The following is a 20,214-nucleotide window of genomic DNA, read 5'->3' as shown; positions in this document are numbered from 1 at the left end:
CACAGTCTCTCCCATCACCAGCAGCCCCGCACCAGAGGGAACAGTTGTTACAGTTGCTTCCAACAATGTAGCAAGTAGTTCTTAGGGTTGGGAACAAGTCTTCAATATTCCAAGGTGTGTGGTACAGCAAAGCTCAACCTTGGAGCGAGCGGTCTAACAAAACCTTATCCTCAGTATTTATTGTCTGGCATTGGGTTTTCTTGGGTATGGCCCAAGAAGCATGGACATGGAATTTGTGGAAGATACGGGAAATGTCTGCAAGATAGTACCCAACCTACCAATAACAGGAATAATCTGGGATTGGAGGACTTTCTCTCCATCGTTTCCTGGATCTCAATGTCTTACCTGGAGAGGTGATCTTTGCTTCCTTGTCAGCTGCCATCGGCTACCTGGTGGACGTTGCGGGTGTTGGAGCCTTGTTGTGATGCCGGCCTCGGAAATAAATACAAAGAGATTATACTTTATGATTTCATTCTGCAATACTTATTCAACACATCAGTAATTCTATCTAGTGCTAAATAGAAAAAATATTTGAAAATAACTTGATGAGTATGAAGCATCTAGTGCATTAAAAAATTATTTTCTCATTGAGGCCACCTAAATACTGTACACTAAAATCAAATGTCCAATAAATTCTTTAATTTTTCATTGGCTGTTAGCAAATTGGAAAGATTTCTAAATATTTAAGTACATTGATATCATTATTATGTCTTTGTAGAAATTCTTAATTTGCATTATACTTTTATATTTCCACTGAAATAAGTAAAAAATTGGAAGTCGCTAATCAAAGTTAGTTATCCAGTGAAGAATCAAAAGGTATTAAATTGAGCTTTCAGTTTGAAACTTTTAGTCATTCTCCACCCTGAATTAAATAAACACAGTAAAATGGACACTTTCTTTTTTATCTATAAAGAAGGGCTATACATACATAAGGATATAGACTGCAGACCCGTGCTGATGAGTTTTCTTGAAAGGTTCAATTCCATAAACATTCAAAAATGTAAAGGGAGGGGGCAATATGAAAAAGAAACGGTTGAGAAACCCATGTTCCAAACCCAAATAGAACGTGCATGATGGAAAGCAAAAAGAGAAGTAGAAAGTAAGGGAAACGTTCAGAAATTGAAAACTCCTCTGTCGCCTACTTAAGCCACACACACAAGGGAAGATGGTCAGAGAACCCAGAGCCACGGTTCCCAGACTTGCCCACCCCAGCCAGGCCAGCAGCATCTGCAGTTTCCCCAATGGCCCTGCCCTTTTCCTTCTTGGTGGCCCTGGGGGTGCTCAGCTGCCACTCCCTCTGCTCTCTGGGATGTGACCTGCCTCCGAACCATGGCCTGTTCGCCTGGAGGGCCTTGACGCTCCTGGGACAAATGAAGAGAATGTCGGCTAGCTCTTGTGACAAGTACGCAAGTGCCTTTGCCTTCCCCCAGGAGGTGCTTGATGGCAAGCGGTTGCAGAAGACTCAAGCCCTCTCTGTCGTCCATGGGATGAACCAGAGGATCTTCCACCTCTTCTGCACAGGGGCTTCATCTGCTGCTTGGAACGAGACCCTCCTAGAGGAGTTCTGCTCGGGACTTTCTGAGCAGCTGACTCACCTGGAAGCCTGTCCCATGCAGGAGGCGGGGGTGGCAGAGACTCCCCTCAGGAAGGTGGACTCCATCCTGAGGAACTACTTCCAGAGAATCTCCCTCTATCTGCAAGAGAAGCAATACAGGCCTTGTGCCTGGGAGATTGTCAGAGCAGAAATCATGAAACCCTTGTTTTCATCAACGATCTTGCAAGAAAGGTTAAGAAGCAAGAAATGAGACCCGGGTCACCATGGAAATGATTCCTTCTGACGAATAATATCACACTTTCCCTTGTTCTTCCGTGTCAAAGACTGTCATTTCTGCTGTTATGATGACATCAACAGAATCCATTTGTTAAAGGTTTTCAGAAGTATTAAGCGACATGTCAACTCTACAAGCTGTAGTCGCTTACAGCTGACCATGCTCATATCTATTTATCTATTTAAATATTTATTTATGTAAATATTTATAAGATTTCTATTTCATATATTATTATGTGCACCTGTTTGTGTCAGCAATAAAATAAAATGTTCTTGATATTTAATCAGTTTATCATTTTTTTCTATCCAACTTTCACTATGGGAAGCGTTCAAAGAGTACCACCACGGCTAATTGCAGCTTGGCTGAAAAATGGTCGGCAGATCGGCTCCTGGGCGGCTCAGTTGGTTGAGCGACTGCCTTTGGCTCAGGTCATGACCCGGGAGTCCCAGGATCGAGTGCCGAGTCAGGATCCCTGTCCTGCGGGGAGTCTGCTACTCCCTCTAACCCACCCTTGTCTCATGCTCTCTCTCTCAAGTAAATAAATAAAATGTCTAAAAAGAAAATGGTCAGCAGAATGCATTTATCCATCAGATCACGAACATCTGCAGCAACCACTGACTTCCTCTAAGACAAGTTGTACGTTGCCCTTAGGCTATAGGACATGACAAAGAAAGCTCCTGTTGTCTACATCTTGGTTGTTGTTGCGACTGGAATCTGAGAACAATCCTCAGACTTAGTGTTATAACGAAGAAGGGAAGGAAGTGAATTCTCTCACCTGATGCTGGAATGGAGAAGGTCAGGAAGTACACATAAAAGCTGGGGACCCTTCGACAGGGGCCTGGTAGACATGCAGGCACAAATGTCCAGTGTCAGGGGAGAGGTGATCTTGCGTTTGACAAGAAATGCCATGGCTGAGGTCCATATCTAGCAGGGAAGGCCAGCAACAGAGGTGTTCATGCGGGCAGACTGTGTAGTGTGAGAAACACACATGAACTTGATTCTGAGGCTCTCCAACCAGTAAAGGGAGGGGAGAGAAGAGCCACAAAGGAGACAGTGGACTCATGGTCGGACAGTACATGGATAATAAGAGAGGATGCCGATGAGTATATTTAAGGACAGGACAGAGATGTGCTTCGAAGACCATCAGTGGATTCCTGGAAGATGTGGATTGAAACTGCCTGGCGTGTCAGGAAACTAGATGCCTTTGCGGACCTCATGAGAGTCGGTTGGGGGGAATCATAAGCAGAGACCACTCTGGAGCCGATGGGAGCATAAATAAGAGAAGTCAGTGCGTCTGAAGTGGAGGAGAATATAGCATGGGATCTGGGAATAATGGGGTTCGTTTTTCTGTGCCTAGTTTGCCCTTTTATGCCGTATGTTTCTTCCGGAATCATTTCATGGGATTGATGTTTTGGCAAACCTTCTTAATGGGTTGAATACTGTATTATTTGGAATCCTGACTTCATTACAGACAATGGTCTGTCCTGTCTTGGTTCTTACTACCTTGTATATCAGAGAGCTGCTCAGCTTCAATAATTCACTAGGCAGGAATAGATAACTCCTTAAATCCTTCATCAAATTGTCTATTACTACTGATGAAAGAATGTTTTTTTTTTTTTTTGGAATGACTGGTTTTATTAATTAGGTTCCTTAGGTCCTCATTGTGACCCTGTGACTACAGTAGCATTTTACCCCATTTCTTTTTCTCCAGTGTTTGATAGGTTTAACAATTATAACAGAATACTGTGAAGATTAACTGAACTCATGCCCATAAAGGCACCCAGCATGCATTCTCCATAAAGAGACGACTTAAATATGGTACATACCGTCTTGTTTTAATTCTGACGACTGCTACTTATGAGAATATTGTTTGTGTCTTTCTGCAGAATTCTCGGGAACAGTATGTCCTTCCCAAAGGTGGCAGCCCCCAAAACCGGACTTGTCTAGTGAAATCTACAGAAGGCCGACCAGTTCATTCCCCATTGCAAAGAAGGGTTTTGTTTATATTCAGTGATGAAACGGTGGCTTGTGTGAATATGTGAGAGTTGAGAATAAGTCTCTAGGTGGAAGTGGAGAAGAACATGCTATTTCTTTAACCTTCTGGCACCCGTCCCTGCCCTCCCCCTCCGCATTCTAGGACACGTTGCCCTCCTAACGGTTTCCTTCCTCTGTAAGGCAGAAGTCCGGACGGTACCCCTGGCACCCCTGGCACTCATCTCTTGACCTCTCAGCCTGTTCACGCAACAGCTTTCCGTTCGTTTGTGTCTCAGCTTAAAGGTTTCTCTAAAGGGCAGCACATCGCGAGTAGAACGCAAAACTAAAATGAAATCTCTAGGTTTGGCAGGACCAACGGCAAGAGAGGCTTTGTTCTGATTTCCATCCAATGTGATGCAATAGCAGCTGTGGCGAAAAGGAAACAGAAAGCAGGATCAGGTGGAAGGGTGGGCTAAGGAAGCTCCTCTCCGGGAGGACTGCCCCCTGGTGGCCACGTGCGACCAGGGCGACGACCAAGATGGAGGCCAGGCTTGGGATCTCTGCACAAATGGGACCTGTCATAAAACTGTGTCCTGACTCTGCCTATGACAAAGAGTAAGTTTTGTCCTGAAAATCCCTATAGCCACCTTCAGTTTCGATCCCAGTATTATGGATTATGAAATACTGGACAGTGTTGGAGAACCAATTGGCAGGGCCAGGGGCAAGGGCGAGGGGAGTGAGCACCACCACCAGCTTTCCATCCGCAGCTGCTTCTGGTCAACCTGCCAGGGCATGTGGAGGAGGCAGGCCTCGGGGCCAGGAGCCCACTGATGGGCTGCGAGAGACCACCATGCAGTTTACCTGCCACAAGCAGGCAAGGTCTGGCAGCTTCAGGACAAAGGTACGTGCGCGGCCTCCCTCCACCCCTGCCTGCCGGCTGACTCGCGCGCTGCGGAGCTGAAGGTCCCCCACACATCCAGGCCGGCACAGAAACACACTAAACACAGGGAACCCTGCCCACCCATCTACCCCCAAGAAATCCAGGAGCTCAGCCATGCCTGTGCTTGAGGTCTCCTATGTTGTGATTCAAGTAGGCGCAGGATGCTCCTTTGCTCTAAACACCACAGCTGTACGTCTGGAAACATGAAGGTGCGGGAGGTCAGCAGCAACTTGGGAACCTGGACGGAGAAGAGAAATGTGGATGTGTCCACTGGATCAGCGACCCGTCCTCAGGAGGTGCAACAGTAGGAATGGGCAGCATTGAGTCAACTGTGTCTCCATATCCTTCCCAAGACCGAGATGATTCAAGGAGACCCTGCGAGCAAGGCGTTCTCCTATGCAAGACGTGGCCCACAGCAGTGTCCCCAGCACGGGAGACACTGACACGACAACAGCCTGCAGGGTATTGCAAGGAGGACGGTTACTCCAGGACCAGCTGCAAGTTCTCTTTCCTTGGCAGAAAAGTCTCCTGCCTTATGAGTTTTTAAAAGGGAGTCTGTCAACTCTTCTGAGAACTTCAAGACCATCAGTTCAGTTGACTCACACCACACCCCCCGTTGTCATCTACCACCAGAGCACTTTACGTTTGACGTGGAATCTGGAATCCTTGATCCTTCACCCTCCCCTCCTGACTAATTTCATGCCACAGCCTCTCCTGCTTCTTCCATCCTCTCTCCATTTCTATCCTTCACCGCTTTTAACAGGTGCTTCCAGTCAAGACAGTACCTCTCAACTGCTCGTGTTCAACCTTGCGTCTTTGGTAGCTTCAGAATAATTCATCCCTCCGGGTTTCTATTTCTCTCCAAACAGCTGTATAAAGAAGTGGAATCCAAATGGGGGAATTGAGAGGATTGAGTTAATGATTTCAAGGATCTCAGAAGAGTTAGCCCGCAATCAGCTTTGGGTGTTAGCGTCATAAAACATCATCATCCTTATTCTTATCCAGATGAAGAGCAGAATCGTTTAGGATCATCCAGTTCCCTTTGTCTTAATGCTGGATTTCCCAAGGCAATCTTTTCCTTGCCTGAGTGGATTGATCAACTAGGTAGAGCGCTCAGGCAGGGCGAGTATCCTCTCTCCTACCTCAGAGGGTGAGCCGCTGGGGTTCTGGTCGCCATTCTCTTGTGAGCTGGTTGGTGGGACTCTTCTCATCTCTCCTCAGAGCTGAGCATATGTGGATTGAATGACAGAAAAATCAGGTGGCTGGTCTTGCAAAGCTGAGGGCCGCCCGGGACCCAGGACTTGGTCTTGTGTGAGCCTGGCCGAGGCAGCCACTGCCTTGACGTGGGGTAATTCCGTACAGCCTTCATTCTCCCCCTCTGCCAGAGCTGCTGGTCCCCAGTGTTGCTGCGTTGAATTTTGCTGACGTACCCTTTGCCATTTTTCTCAGCAGAGGCCAGTCTTTCACTTTTGTGACATTCAGATGGAACATTTGTCTCCCACCCCCGCCCGCCCCATACACCACTGTCATGTTTTGCTTTCTAGGAAAGTTGAAATGAGAAACAGAAAACTAATGTCTTGAAAATGACAGAGAAACCCAGGGCAGCCCCTTGATCTTTCTTTTCCTTCCCTTTCTATGATCCTCACGATGATGCAGAACATGATGCGGGAGCAGCAAGTCGGAGTGTGTCCAGGAACGCACTGTGGTAAAATGAAGATATTCAAATTCTTTTTGTTGTTGTTACCTTCAACTGAAAATGCAATATCATGAATCAGGAAAGGCAAGAAGGCTGTTTCTCCCTGACATCATAGCCTGGGCCTCACCCCCTCTGCATTCTGAGCACCAGAAACGACCAGACAAAGATGCCTAATAGAAAGACGCAGACTGAATGAACTATTGAAAGTCATTACTTTCTGTGCTGGAAGTTTCTCCTGGGAGACACAATCCGTGAATGCCCCGTGCCCAGTCCAGACATTTTAAGCCAAAGAGGTGTACCATAGTTTAAGTAAAATTAGAACACTAGGGGAGCCTGAGTGGCTCAGTCCGTTTAAGATCTGATTCTGACTCTCACCTCAGGTCTTGATCTCACACTGTGAGTCCAAGCCCCAGGTCGGGCTCCACCCTGTGGCTGGAGCCTAGTTAAAAAAAGCTTTCAAAATTGAAAAATAAGAATTGCGGTGGCAAAATAAATGTATTCCCTTGCTCAAGGTAAAATGATTACAGTGGGGTCTTTCCTCTCCTTGGAGAAAACAAAAGCTCACCCTTAGCATCTGAGGGCTGGTGACATTTTGACACCCGGTCAGGAGAGGAGGAGGTCAGCACCGAGAGATAAGGTCCCCAACACAAACACTCCAGGGGCAAGGGCAAGGATCTAGGGCCAGTCATTGGTTTGCTGACCAGGAAACGGGCCCCTGCACAGCAGGGGCATCTAGAGTCCTCGGGACATGCTCAGCCTGCCCTCAGGGAGTGAGTCCAGGAGAGCTTGGGTGGAAGCCACTCAGTCACTCCAGAGGACAAATGTTAGTAGAGGTGAGAACTACCTTGTCAGGGAGGTGTGGCTGGGAAAATCCATTTATCAGCAATTAGAACCTTCACACCTCCGCATCCAGACAAGAACCAGGCTTCCTGCTGGGGGACGCTGGCACAGCCTTGGAGCGGTCTAACAAAACCTTAGTATTTACTGTCTCGCATTGGATTTTCCTGGCTATAACGCAAGAAAGGATGACATAGAATACTTGGACGATACCCAAACGGTCTGCAAGATCAGTGCGACAAACCTAGGAATCAGAGGAATAACTTAGGACTGAAGGAGTCTGTCGCCATCATTTCCTAGATCTCAAAGTCTGACGTGGAGAGGCGACCTGTGCTTACTTGTGAGCTGCCATCGGATGTCGTGTGGATGTTGCTTGTCTGAGCCTTGATGTGACGCAGGCTTTGACGATAAAATGCAAACGGACTATATTTTACGATTTAGTTGTACAACACTCATTCAACACATCAGTAATTACCTAGTGCTACACAGAAAACATATTTTGACAATGCCTTCAAGAGTATCTAGTAGCAGGTGAAGATACAGATGATTGTGTCATATGAGGCAACATTAAAATTCAGGACACTAAAAAGAGATGTTAATAATAATTTAACCTTTCACTTGCTTTAGCAATTTGGAATGAGTTTACCTGTTTAAGTACACCAAAATCTTTATGTCTTTTCAGAAACTGTTAATTTGCATATGTACTTTATGTATTACAATTTATTTCTGTAAGTAAATTACAGTCACTCTCCAATTTACTTCTATACTTAAGCATCAATAATGTTAAAATTTAACTTTCAGCTTAACATTTTTATTCATTCTTAACCCTGACGTGGATAAAATTTATACTTTTTTTTAACCTATAAAGCACACATATGAATACAATCTGTAACTAGATATACTGTGCATCCATGCTATGAAGTTTTCATGGAATGTCCAATTAAACACATCAACGAAGACTCTAGAGGCAAGAGATAATATTGGAAAAACTAAAAAATGGTTGGGAATCCGATGCTGTAAATCCAAAGAGAAAGTGCAGAAAGGAAAGCAAAAAGAGAAGTAGAAAGTAAGGGAAACGTTCAGAAATTGAAAACTCCTCTGTCCCCTACTTAAGCCACACACACAAGGGAAGATGGTCAGAGAACCCAGAGCCACGGTTCCCAGACTTGCCCACCCCACCCGGGCCAGCAGCATCTTGCCGGTTCACCAATGGCCCTGCCCTTTTCCTTCTTGGTGGCCCTGGGGGTGCTCAGCTGCCACTCCCTCTGCTCTCTGGGATGTGACCTGCCTCCGAACCATGGCCTGTTTGCCTGGAGGGCCTTGACGCTCCTGGGACAAATGAAGAGAGTGTCTGCTAGCTCTTGTGACAAGTACGCAAGGGCCTTTGCCTTCCCCCAGGAGGTGCTTGATGGCAAGCAGTTGCAGAAGGCTCAAGCCCTCTCTGTCGTCCATGGGATGAACCAGGGGATCTTCCACCTCTTCTGCACAGGGGCCTCATCTGCTGCTTGGAACGAGACCCTCCTAGAGGAGTTCTGCTCGGGACTTTCTGAGCAGCTGACTCACCTGGAAGCCTGTCCCATGCAGGAGGCGGGGGTGGCAGAGACTCCCCTCAGGAAGGTGGACTCCATCCTGAAGAACTACTTCCAGAGGATCTCCCTCTATCTGCAAGAGAAGCAATACAGCCCTTGTGCCTGGGAGATTGTCAGAGCAGAAATCACGAGCTCCTTGTTTGCAACAACGATCTTGCAAGAAAGGTTAAGGAGCAAGAAATGAGACCCGGGTCACCATGGAAATGATTCCGTCTGGCTGATAATGCCACGTTCTCTGGAGTTCTGCCATGTCAAACTGTCACTTTTGCTGTCCTGGTGACATGAATGGAATCAATTTTCACATTATCTCAGGAGTATTAAGCAACATCAACTCTACAAGCATCTGTCGTTTTCCGATGACCATGCTGATCTACCTGTGGAACTATATATGAATTTCACTATTTATAAGATTTAAATTATTTTTTATTGTATAATATTAGGTGTACATTCCCTTTGTGGTGTAGAGAAGTATATGTGCTTTACATTTATTAAGCTTTTTATTTTTTTGTTCATTAAATGTTTCTATAGAACAATTGTTGTATTTGTTTCTTATTGAAAGAGGAAACAAGTCTAATGACAACCTGATGAAAGAATGCATTGTAGAACTCAGTGACACATTGTTTCGTGATTCACATTTGAAGTAATACCACAGGCTTCGTTGAAGCCAGTTTGTATGTTGTCATCAGGATAAAGGCGGACATAACAAATCAATGCCCTGTCTGTATTGATAATCATAGGGGAAGTAATATCTGTTAAGTTAAAGGGTATAATGAGGAGAAGGGAAAATATGAATTCTAGAAGCAGTCGAGGAAACACACACGTCATGACATAGAATCAGAAGCACTAGATACCTTCCACATTAGACTGGTAGACATCCAAGTGTGAACATTCTTTATCAAATGGATCCTTGAGTCTGCCATTTACAAGCCATTCCATTCACTTAAAGCCCAGGCAAGGAAGTGGTCCGGACGGAAGAGATGTTGAATGAGAAAAGAACTTAAAAGCAATGCCTCAAGGTCGAGTGGTTAAGAGAGAAAAGAGCCACACTGCAAATAAAGGAGGAATGGCTCTAAGGCGGTAGGCTAAGAGCGAATAGTGGTTAAGAGTCTATTTCAAAGCAGAAAAAGGCTTCAAGGAATTGCATCAGAGCAAAAGGTGCATGGAAAGTGCCCCAAGGCAGGAAGTAGAGGGGTGTGACCCAGGTGCAGGCTGGTTTAACTGGATTAATCACCAAAAACCACACTGGAGGAGGAGGAAGGGTGAGGAACAGAAAGGAAGCTAGTGAGTACAGAGAAGAAATCGTTTTGAGAGATTTACCTTCTTTGGGCCAATTAAACTTTGATGAAGAATTGAAAAAATAATGGATATGAATGATGTATTCTAATCTCTTCTAATCCATGTAAAGCATATATAAAGAAAAGCAAACAAAAATTAAAAGGCATAAAGGGTGTACAGGAACTTGGGGCACCTGGGTGGCTCAGTCACTGGGTGTCTGCCTTCAGCTCAGGTCATGATCCCGGGGTCCTGGGGCCCCCTGCTCAGCGGGAAGCCTGCTTCTCCCTCTGCCTGCCTCTCCCCCTGCTTGTGTTCTCTCTCTCGCTATGTCTCTGTCAAATAAATAAATAAAATCTTTAAAAAAAAGTGTACAAGAACATTCTGCAAATGAAAACTACCCTGTTCTATTTAAGATTCCTCCACGAGATGCTCCAGCAGAACTTCACCCTCTTCCTCACTGGGCGCTGTGTGCTGCCCGAACCCGACCCTGCTGGACAAACTCCCCACAGGGCTCCAGGTGCAGATGGAACACGGACACCTGTGTTGTGTCTGCGACATGAGTCGGGGAGGTTTCCCCTGGGATTGAGGGCCCCACCCTGGCCTTCAAGAGGTGCTTCCAGAGAATCCATCTCCATCTGAGAGAGAGAAAATATGGTGACTGTGCCTGGGAAGGTGTCTGAGTCAAATCAGGAGACCCATCTGTTTGCATTCAAATGAAGAAATAAGGAAAAGGAAATTTAAAAAAAGAGAAAGCAGGTAAGACACCCGGAAATGATATTCTTGACCTACAACACTAAGTCACATGCGCATGTGTTCCGTCTTTCCAAGGTCTCTTCTTTCTGCTTCAGTCATACAACGCATTGAGTTAAATTACTCAAAATTGTGGTTAAAATGTGTCTCTGAACATGAGTATCTCTAAGTGCATCCTGCCGTAGTTGAGAGCTATACTGAACTTATTTTTGTATTGCGGGATCCTTGGTTTCTTGTCCAACACAGAACCCCTTGGAAATTTTTCCTGACCTCACAGCAGGAGCAACAACAGCAACAACAATAGAAACGACCACAAAATGCAAAACAACTGAAAACAACAACTCTTCTTAGATCCACTCACAGCTGAGGTCCCAGGGCCAGCCTCAGCGCTAGTAGCCAGAAAAAAAGGAGCATGCAGCCAATCACACCTTACCAGGAGCACGTATTGGCAGGAACACGAGCTATAACTGAAGCATTGCTTGAGGCTCTGTGTGCTTCCACTCGAGACTTACCAACTCCAGGGCTCCGTACTTACTGGAGCCCACAGGTCTCTGAGTTTGACCTTCAGAATCCCCACTAGGCTCTCCCTGGGAAGGTCAGCGGAAAATCTGCTGGCTTTTCCAGCAGAGGGAGGGGGACAGGAATCCTTCTCAAAGAGTCTGAGGCTACCTCCTCGGAGAAGTAGAGGACAAGGGACTCTGTCACCAGGAGCTTGAAGCAGGGATGTCAAGAAGAGGGGAAAGCTGACTTCCCACTGGTAGATGCATGCGTGAATCTGGAATCTCCAACAAGTCACATCCTGGAGACACTCAATCCCAATTGTTTCTTGCATATTTGGAAATTGAGGCACAGTACTGAAAGTCCTTCTGTCTGAATGAGTGTGGAATGAGAAAATGCCCTAAAGCTTCAGAGCACCTTTAAGTTTTAGGGCTGAGAAAGAGAAGGGGAGCCTGCAAAGGGCACAGAGAGGGGGCAGCCAGTGCAGGTGGGACACAACCAGGGAAGAATGATCTCCAGAAAGTTTGCAAGAAGAGAAGTTTCAGAATTTCCCAAGATGAACCTGAGGTAGTAAGTTATCACATGAGCTAGAGGACTACCCACCGCTTCTAGATTCTGCTTTCGATCTAGTTGTTTGATCCTGAGAAACTCACTTGAGATCTCTGAAGTTCCGTTTTCCCAAACGTACCGTGGGGTGGGAATATTCCTAGAGTTGTTGTAATAACGGACTAGCACCTTAAAATGTATCTAGTATCTTCCACTCAGTGAGAGTTTAACAGATGATGGCTATGATTATTTTCATAGACGTCTCTAAGTGAAAGGTGATCTTCTCCTAGCCTTCTCTCTGTAACTGACTGCAAACTACTGATTCTCTAAAATACCCAACTGGGAGAGGTGGCCCATGAATGGAATGGAATTATAGACACAATGAGATCCTATGTATCCATATACACAGTGCGGACGTACACATAGTCTAGACATTCTGGTAGAGCACATTTCCGCTTCCTCCCTGCTTCCCCAGATCACATACTTTCACTCCCAAATCACAGGGTTTCCCTCCTCCCCAAATCGCAGTGTCTCCCTCTCCCCCACAGTAGAAACGCCCCAGTGAGCTCTGCCCTCCTCCCTCCCTCCTCAGGAGCCTCTCCTGCCCATTCACACAGTTGCTTCCTTCTGCTTTGTGGTTTCCGTCTGGCCATTTCACTTCCTATTACAAGGCCACCGAGGAAGAGCAAAAGTTGTTTGAAATTTCTAGGTTTTTTGAAACTCTCTTCCTTTCTCCTGCTGACTATTTCTGGACCTGAGGGAATGTCCCTGCTGCAGTGATGTAACAGTGGCTATAGCAACGAGCAAACAGGAACGGAAGGTTGCTGTTCCATGGCCTGTCACAGTCTTTCCGGGGGGCTGCCAGCGAGTGGGCAAGGTGAGCTAGACAGTGACCAAGTCTGGAGACTGGCCTTGTCTGGTATGTAGAAGTCCGTCCCTGGTGGGAGAGTGTCCTAGAGGGCAAAAAACAGCTTTTTCCGAACTTACTCTGCCAGTAAAATAAGCCAATTTCCATGGCTTTTTATGAACTTTTACAAAAATATACCTTTCTTTTTTTGTAAAAAGAGCAGTTATATTCACAGCCAAAGTGAGCAGAAGGTCCTGAGTTTTTTCCCATCCTCCCTGCTTCTGTAGCTGCACAGTCTCTCCCATCACCAGCAGCCCCGCACCAGAGGGAACAGTTGTTACAGTTGCTTCCAACAATGTAGCAAGTAGATCTTAGGGTTGGGAACAAGTCTTCAATATTCCAAGGTGTGTGGTACAGCAAAGCTCAACCTTGGAGCTAGCGGTCTAACAAAACCTTATCCTCAGTATTTATTGTCTGGCATTGGGTTTTCTTGGGTATGGCACAAGAAGCACGGGCATGGAATTTGTGGAAGATACGGGAAATGTCTGCAAGATAGTTCCCCACCTAGGAATAACAGGAATAATCTGGGATTGGAGGACTTTCTCTCCATCGTTTCCTGGATCTCAATGTCTTACCTGGAGAGGTGATCTTTGCTTCCTTGTCAGCTGCCATTGGCTACCTGGTGGACATTGTGGATATCTGAACCTCACTGTGATGCCGGCTTTGGAAATAAATACAAATAGATTATACTTTATGATTTCATTCTGCAATACTTATTCAACACATCAGTAATTCTATCTAGTGCTAAATAGAAAAAATATTTGAGAATAACTTGATGAGTATGAAGCAGCAAGTGCATTTAAAATTATTTTCTCATTGAGGCCACCTAAATACAGTACACTAAAAACAATCTCCAATAAATACTTTAATTTTTCATTGGCTGTTAGCAAATTGGAAGGATTCTAAATATTTAAGTACACTGCTATCATTATTATGTATTTGAAGAAATTCTTAATTTGCATTATACTTTTATATTTCTATTGAAATAAGTAAAAAATTAGAAATTGCTGATCAAATTTACTTATCCAGTGAAGAATCAAAAGGTATTAAATTGAGCTTTCAGTTTAAAACTTTTAGTCATTCTCCACCCTGAATTAAATAAACACAGTAAAATGGACACTTTCTTTCTTATCTATAAAGAAGGGCTATACACACATAAGGATATAGACTGCAGATCTGTGCTGGTGAGTTTTCTTGAAAGGTTCAATTACATAAACATTCAAAAGACTCTAAAGGGAAGGGGCAATAAGAAAAAGAAACGATGAGAAACCCATGCTCCAAACCCAAGTAGAAAGTGCATCATGGAAAGCAAAAAGAGAAGTAGAAAGTAAGGGAAACGTTCAGAAATTGAAAACTCCTCTGTCCCCTACTTAAGCCACACACACAAGGGAAGATGGTCAGAGAACCCAGAGCCACGGTTCCCAGACTTGCCCACCCCAGCCAGGCCAGCCAAGCAGCGTCTCGCAGGTTCCCCAATGGCCCTGCCCTTTTCCTTCTTGGTGGCCCTGGGGATGCTCAGCTGCCACTCCCTCTGCTCTCTGGGATGTGACCTGCCTCCGAACCATGGCCTGTTCGCCTGGAGGGCCTTGACGCTCCTGGGACAAATGAAGAGAATGTCGGCTAGCTCTTGTGACAAGTACGCAAGTGCCTTAGCCTTCCCCCAGGAGGTGCTTGATGGCAAGCGGTTGCAGAAGGCTCAAGCCCTCTCTGTCGTCCATGGGATGAACCAGAGGATCTTCCACCTCTTCTGCACAGGGGCTTCATCTGCTGCTTGGAACGAGACCCTCCTAGAGGAGTTCTGCTCGGGACTTTCTGAGCAGCTGACTCACCTGGAAGCCTGTCCCATGCAGGAGGCGGGGGTGGCAGAGACTCCCCTCAGGAAGGTGGACTCCATCCTGAGGAACTACTTCCAGAGAATCTCCCTCTATCTGCAAGAGAAGCAATACAGGCCTTGTGCCTGGGAGATTGTCAGAGCAGAAATCATGAAACCCTTGTTTTCATCAACGATCTTGCAAGAAAGGTTAAGAAGCAAGAAATGAGACCCGGGTCACCATGGAAATGATTCCTTCTGACGAATAATATCACACTTTCCCTTGTTCTTCCGTGTCAAAGACTGTCATTTCTGCTGTTATGATGACATCAACAGAATCCATTTGTTAAAGGTTTTCAGAAGTATTAAGCGACATGTCAACTCTACAAGCTGTAGTCGCTTACAGCTGACCATGCTCATATCTATTTATCTATTTAAATATTTATTTATGTAAATATTTATAAGATTTCTATTTCATATATTATTATGTGCACCTGTTTGTGTCAGCAATAAAATAAAATGTTCTTGATATTTAATCAGTTTATCATTTTTTTCTATCCAACTTTCACTATGGGAAGCGTTCAAAGAGTACCACCACGGCTAATTGCAGCTTGGCTGAAAAATGGTCGGCAGATCGGCTCCTGGGCGGCTCAGTTGGTTGAGCGACTGCCTTTGGCTCAGGTCATGACCCGGGAGTCCCAGGATCGAGTGCCGAGTCAGGATCCCTGTCCTGCGGGGAGTCTGCTACTCCCTCTAACCCACCCTTGTCTCATGCTCTCTCTCTCAAGTAAATAAATAAAATGTCTAAAAAGAAAATGGTCAGCAGAATGCATTTATCCATCAGATCACGAACATCTGCAGCAACCACTGACTTCCTCTAAGACAAGTTGTACGTTGCCCTTAGGCTATAGGACATGACAAAGAAAGCTCCTGTTGTCTACATCTTGGTTGTTGTTGCGACTGGAATCTGAGAACAATCCTCAGACTTAGTGTTATAACGAAGAAGGGAAGGAAGTGAATTCTCTCACCTGATGCTGGAATGGAGAAGGTCAGGAAGTACACATAAAAGCTGGGGACCCTTCGACAGGGGCCTGGTAGACATGCAGGCACAAATGTCCAGTGTCAGGGGAGAGGTGATCTTGCGTTTGACAAGAAATGCCATGGCTGAGGTCCATATCTAGCAGGGAAGGCCAGCAACAGAGGTGTTCATGCGGGCAGACTGTGTAGTGTGAGAAACACACATGAACTTGATTCTGAGGCTCTCCAACCAGTAAAGGGAGGGGAGAGAAGAGCCACAAAGGAGACAGTGGACTCATGGTCGGACAGTACATGGATAATAAGAGAGGATGCCGATGAGTATATTTAAGGACAGGACAGAGATGTGCTTCGAAGACCATCAGTGGATTCCTGGAAGATGTGGATTGAAACTGCCTGGCGTGTCAGGAAACTAGATGCCTTTGCGGACCTCATGAGAGTCGGTTGGGGGGAATCATAAGCAGAGACCACTCTGGAGCCGATGGGAGCATAAATAAGAGAAGTCAGTGCGTCTGAAGTGGAGGAGAATATAGCATGGGATCTGGGAATAATGGGGTTCGTTTTTCTGTGCCTAGTTTGCCCTTTTATGCCGTATGTTTCTTCCGGAATCATTTCATGGGATTGATGTTTTGGCAAACCTTCTTAATGGGTTGAATACTGTATTATTTGGAATCCTGACTTCATTACAGACAATGGTCTGTCCTGTCTTGGTTCTTACTACCTTGTATATCAGAGAGCTGCTCAGCTTCAATAATTCACTAGGCAGGAATAGATAACTCCTTAAATCCTTCATCAAATTGTCTATTACTACTGATGAAAGAATGTTTTTTTTTTTTTTGGAATGACTGGTTTTATTAATTAGGTTCCTTAGGTCCTCATTGTGACCCTGTGACTACAGTAGCATTTTACCCCATTTCTTTTTCTCCAGTGTTTGATAGGTTTAACAATTATAACAGAATACTGTGAAGATTAACTGAACTCATGCCCATAAAGGCACCCAGCATGCATTCTCCATAAAGAGACGACTTAAATATGGTACATACCGTCTTGTTTTAATTCTGACGACTGCTACTTATGAGAATATTGTTTGTGTCTTTCTGCAGAATTCTCGGGAACAGTATGTCCTTCCCAAAGGTGGCAGCCCCCAAAACCGGACTTGTCTAGTGAAATCTACAGAAGGCCGACCAGTTCATTCCCCATTGCAAAGAAGGGTTTTGTTTATATTCAGTGATGAAACGGTGGCTTGTGTGAATATGTGAGAGTTGAGAATAAGTCTCTAGGTGGAAGTGGAGAAGAACATGCTATTTCTTTAACCTTCTGGCACCCGTCCCTGCCCTCCCCCTCCGCATTCTAGGACACGTTGCCCTCCTAACGGTTTCCTTCCTCTGTAAGGCAGAAGTCCGGACGGTACCCCTGGCACCCCTGGCACTCATCTCTTGACCTCTCAGCCTGTTCACGCAACAGCTTTCCGTTCGTTTGTGTCTCAGCTTAAAGGTTTCTCTAAAGGGCAGCACATCGCGAGTAGAACGCAAAACTAAAATGAAATCTCTAGGTTTGGCAGGACCAACGGCAAGAGAGGCTTTGTTCTGATTTCCATCCAATGTGATGCAATAGCAGCTGTGGCGAAAAGGAAACAGAAAGCAGGATCAGGTGGAAGGGTGGGCTAAGGAAGCTCCTCTCCGGGAGGACTGCCCCCTGGTGGCCACGTGCGACCAGGGCGACGACCAAGATGGAGGCCAGGCTTGGGATCTCTGCACAAATGGGACCTGTCATAAAACTGTGTCCTGACTCTGCCTATGACAAAGAGTAAGTTTTGTCCTGAAAATCCCTATAGCCACCTTCAGTTTCGATCCCAGTATTATGGATTATGAAATACTGGACAGTGTTGGAGAACCAATTGGCAGGGCCAGGGGCAAGGGCGAGGGGAGTGAGCACCACCACCAGCTTTCCATCCGCAGCTGCTTCTGGTCAACCTGCCAGGGCATGTGGAGGAGGCAGGCCTCGGGGCCAGGAGCCCACTGATGGGCTGCGAGAGACCACCATGCAGTTTACCTGCCACAAGCAGGCAAGGTCTGGCAGCTTCAGGACAAAGGTACGTGCGCGGCCTCCCTCCACCCCTGCCTGCCGGCTGACTCGCGCGCTGCGGAGCTGAAGGTCCCCCACACATCCAGGCCGGCACAGAAACACACTAAACACAGGGAACCCTGCCCACCCATCTACCCCCAAGAAATCCAGGAGCTCAGCCATGCCTGTGCTTGAGGTCTCCTATGTTGTGATTCAAGTAGGCGCAGGATGCTCCTTTGCTCTAAACACCACAGCTGTACGTCTGGAAACATGAAGGTGCGGGAGGTCAGCAGCAACTTGGGAACCTGGACGGAGAAGAGAAATGTGGATGTGTCCACTGGATCAGCGACCCGTCCTCAGGAGGTGCAACAGTAGGAATGGGCAGCATTGAGTCAACTGTGTCTCCATATCCTTCCCAAGACCGAGATGATTCAAGGAGACCCTGCGAGCAAGGCGTTCTCCTATGCAAGACGTGGCCCACAGCAGTGTCCCCAGCACGGGAGACACTGACACGACAACAGCCTGCAGGGTATTGCAAGGAGGACGGTTACTCCAGGACCAGCTGCAAGTTCTCTTTCCTTGGCAGAAAAGTCTCCTGCCTTATGAGTTTTTAAAAGGGAGTCTGTCAACTCTTCTGAGAACTTCAAGACCATCAGTTCAGTTGACTCACACCACACCCCCCGTTGTCATCTACCACCAGAGCACTTTACGTTTGACGTGGAATCTGGAATCCTTGATCCTTCACCCTCCCCTCCTGACTAATTTCATGCCACAGCCTCTCCTGCTTCTTCCATCCTCTCTCCATTTCTATCCTTCACCGCTTTTAACAGGTGCTTCCAGTCAAGACAGTACCTCTCAACTGCTCGTGTTCAACCTTGCGTCTTTGGTAGCTTCAGAATAATTCATCCCTCCGGGTTTCTATTTCTCTCCAAACAGCTGTATAAAGAAGTGGAATCCAAATGGGGGAATTGAGAGGATTGAGTTAATGATTTCAAGGATCTCAGAAGAGTTAGCCCGCAATCAGCTTTGGGTGTTAGCGTCATAAAACATCATCATCCTTATTCTTATCCAGATGAAGAGCAGAATCGTTTAGGATCATCCAGTTCCCTTTGTCTTAATGCTGGATTTCCCAAGGCAATCTTTTCCTTGCCTGAGTGGATTGATCAACTAGGTAGAGCGCTCAGGCAGGGCGAGTATCCTCTCTCCTACCTCAGAGGGTGAGCCGCTGGGGTTCTGGTCGCCATTCTCTTGTGAGCTGGTTGGTGGGACTCTTCTCATCTCTCCTCAGAGCTGAGCATATGTGGATTGAATGACAGAAAAATCAGGTGGCTGGTCTTGCAAAGCTGAGGGCCGCCCGGGACCCAGGACTTGGTCTTGTGTGAGCCTGGCCGAGGCAGCCACTGCCTTGACGTGGGGTAATTCCGTACAGCCTTCATTCTCCCCCTCTGCCAGAGCTGCTGGTCCCCAGTGTTGCTGCGTTGAATTTTGCTGACGTACCCTTTGCCATTTTTCTCAGCAGAGGCCAGTCTTTCACTTTTGTGACATTCAGATGGAACATTTGTCTCCCACCCCCGCCCGCCCCATACACCACTGTCATGTTTTGCTTTCTAGGAAAGTTGAAATGAGAAACAGAAAACTAATGTCTTGAAAATGACAGAGAAACCCAGGGCAGCCCCTTGATCTTTCTTTTCCTTCCCTTTCTATGATCCTCACGATGATGCAGAACATGATGCGGGAGCAGCAAGTCGGAGTGTGTCCAGGAACGCACTGTGGTAAAATGAAGATATTCAAATTCTTTTTGTTGTTGTTACCTTCAACTGAAAATGCAATATCATGAATCAGGAAAGGCAAGAAGGCTGTTTCTCCCTGACATCATAGCCTGGGCCTCACCCCCTCTGCATTCTGAGCACCAGAAACGACCAGACAAAGATGCCTAATAGAAAGACGCAGACTGAATGAACTATTGAAAGTCATTACTTTCTGTGCTGGAAGTTTCTCCTGGGAGACACAATCCGTGAATGCCCCGTGCCCAGTCCAGACATTTTAAGCCAAAGAGGTGTACCATAGTTTAAGTAAAATTAGAACACTAGGGGAGCCTGAGTGGCTCAGTCCGTTTAAGATCTGATTCTGACTCTCACCTCAGGTCTTGATCTCACACTGTGAGTCCAAGCCCCAGGTCGGGCTCCACCCTGTGGCTGGAGCCTAGTTAAAAAAAGCTTTCAAAATTGAAAAATAAGAATTGCGGTGGCAAAATAAATGTATTCCCTTGCTCAAGGTAAAATGATTACAGTGGGGTCTTTCCTCTCCTTGGAGAAAACAAAAGCTCACCCTTAGCATCTGAGGGCTGGTGACATTTTGACACCCGGTCAGGAGAGGAGGAGGTCAGCACCGAGAGATAAGGTCCCCAACACAAACACTCCAGGGGCAAGGGCAAGGATCTAGGGCCAGTCATTGGTTTGCTGAC

At 46.2% G+C, this 20,214-nt stretch overlaps 3 protein-coding genes across 3 annotated transcripts; all 3 read left to right on the top strand.

The window, feature by feature from the left end:
- Positions 1-1,018: 1,018 nt before the first annotated feature.
- On the top strand, positions 1,019-1,805 carry LOC148162389 (interferon alpha-1/2-like). Its single transcript, XM_088018860.1, has one exon. The coding sequence runs from the start codon at positions 1,242-1,244 to the stop codon at positions 1,803-1,805; it is 564 nt and encodes a 187-aa protein (XP_087874986.1). The 5' UTR covers positions 1,019-1,241.
- A 6,550-nt stretch (positions 1,806-8,355) lies between these two features.
- Positions 8,356-9,049, top strand: LOC148162388 (interferon alpha-1/2-like). The gene has a single exon (XM_088018791.1). It carries the CDS (start codon positions 8,486-8,488, stop codon positions 9,047-9,049), a length of 564 nt encoding a protein of 187 aa, XP_087874917.1. The 5' UTR covers positions 8,356-8,485.
- A 5,103-nt stretch (positions 9,050-14,152) lies between these two features.
- Positions 14,153-14,880, top strand: LOC148162387 (interferon alpha-1/2-like). Its single transcript, XM_088018892.1, has one exon. It carries the CDS (start codon positions 14,317-14,319, stop codon positions 14,878-14,880), a length of 564 nt encoding a protein of 187 aa, XP_087875018.1. The 5' UTR covers positions 14,153-14,316.
- Positions 14,881-20,214: the final 5,334 nt, after the last annotated feature.

The sequence above is a fragment of the Eumetopias jubatus genome, unplaced genomic scaffold, assembly GCF_037043125.1.
Source record: "Eumetopias jubatus isolate StellerSeaLion01/CBP00866 unplaced genomic scaffold, mEumJub1_p1.0 scaffold_15, whole genome shotgun sequence".
Classification (NCBI taxonomy): Eukaryota; Metazoa; Chordata; class Mammalia; order Carnivora; family Otariidae; genus Eumetopias; species Eumetopias jubatus.
Note: the sequence above shows the minus strand (reverse complement) of the source record. Positions and strands in the feature narration are given on the sequence as shown.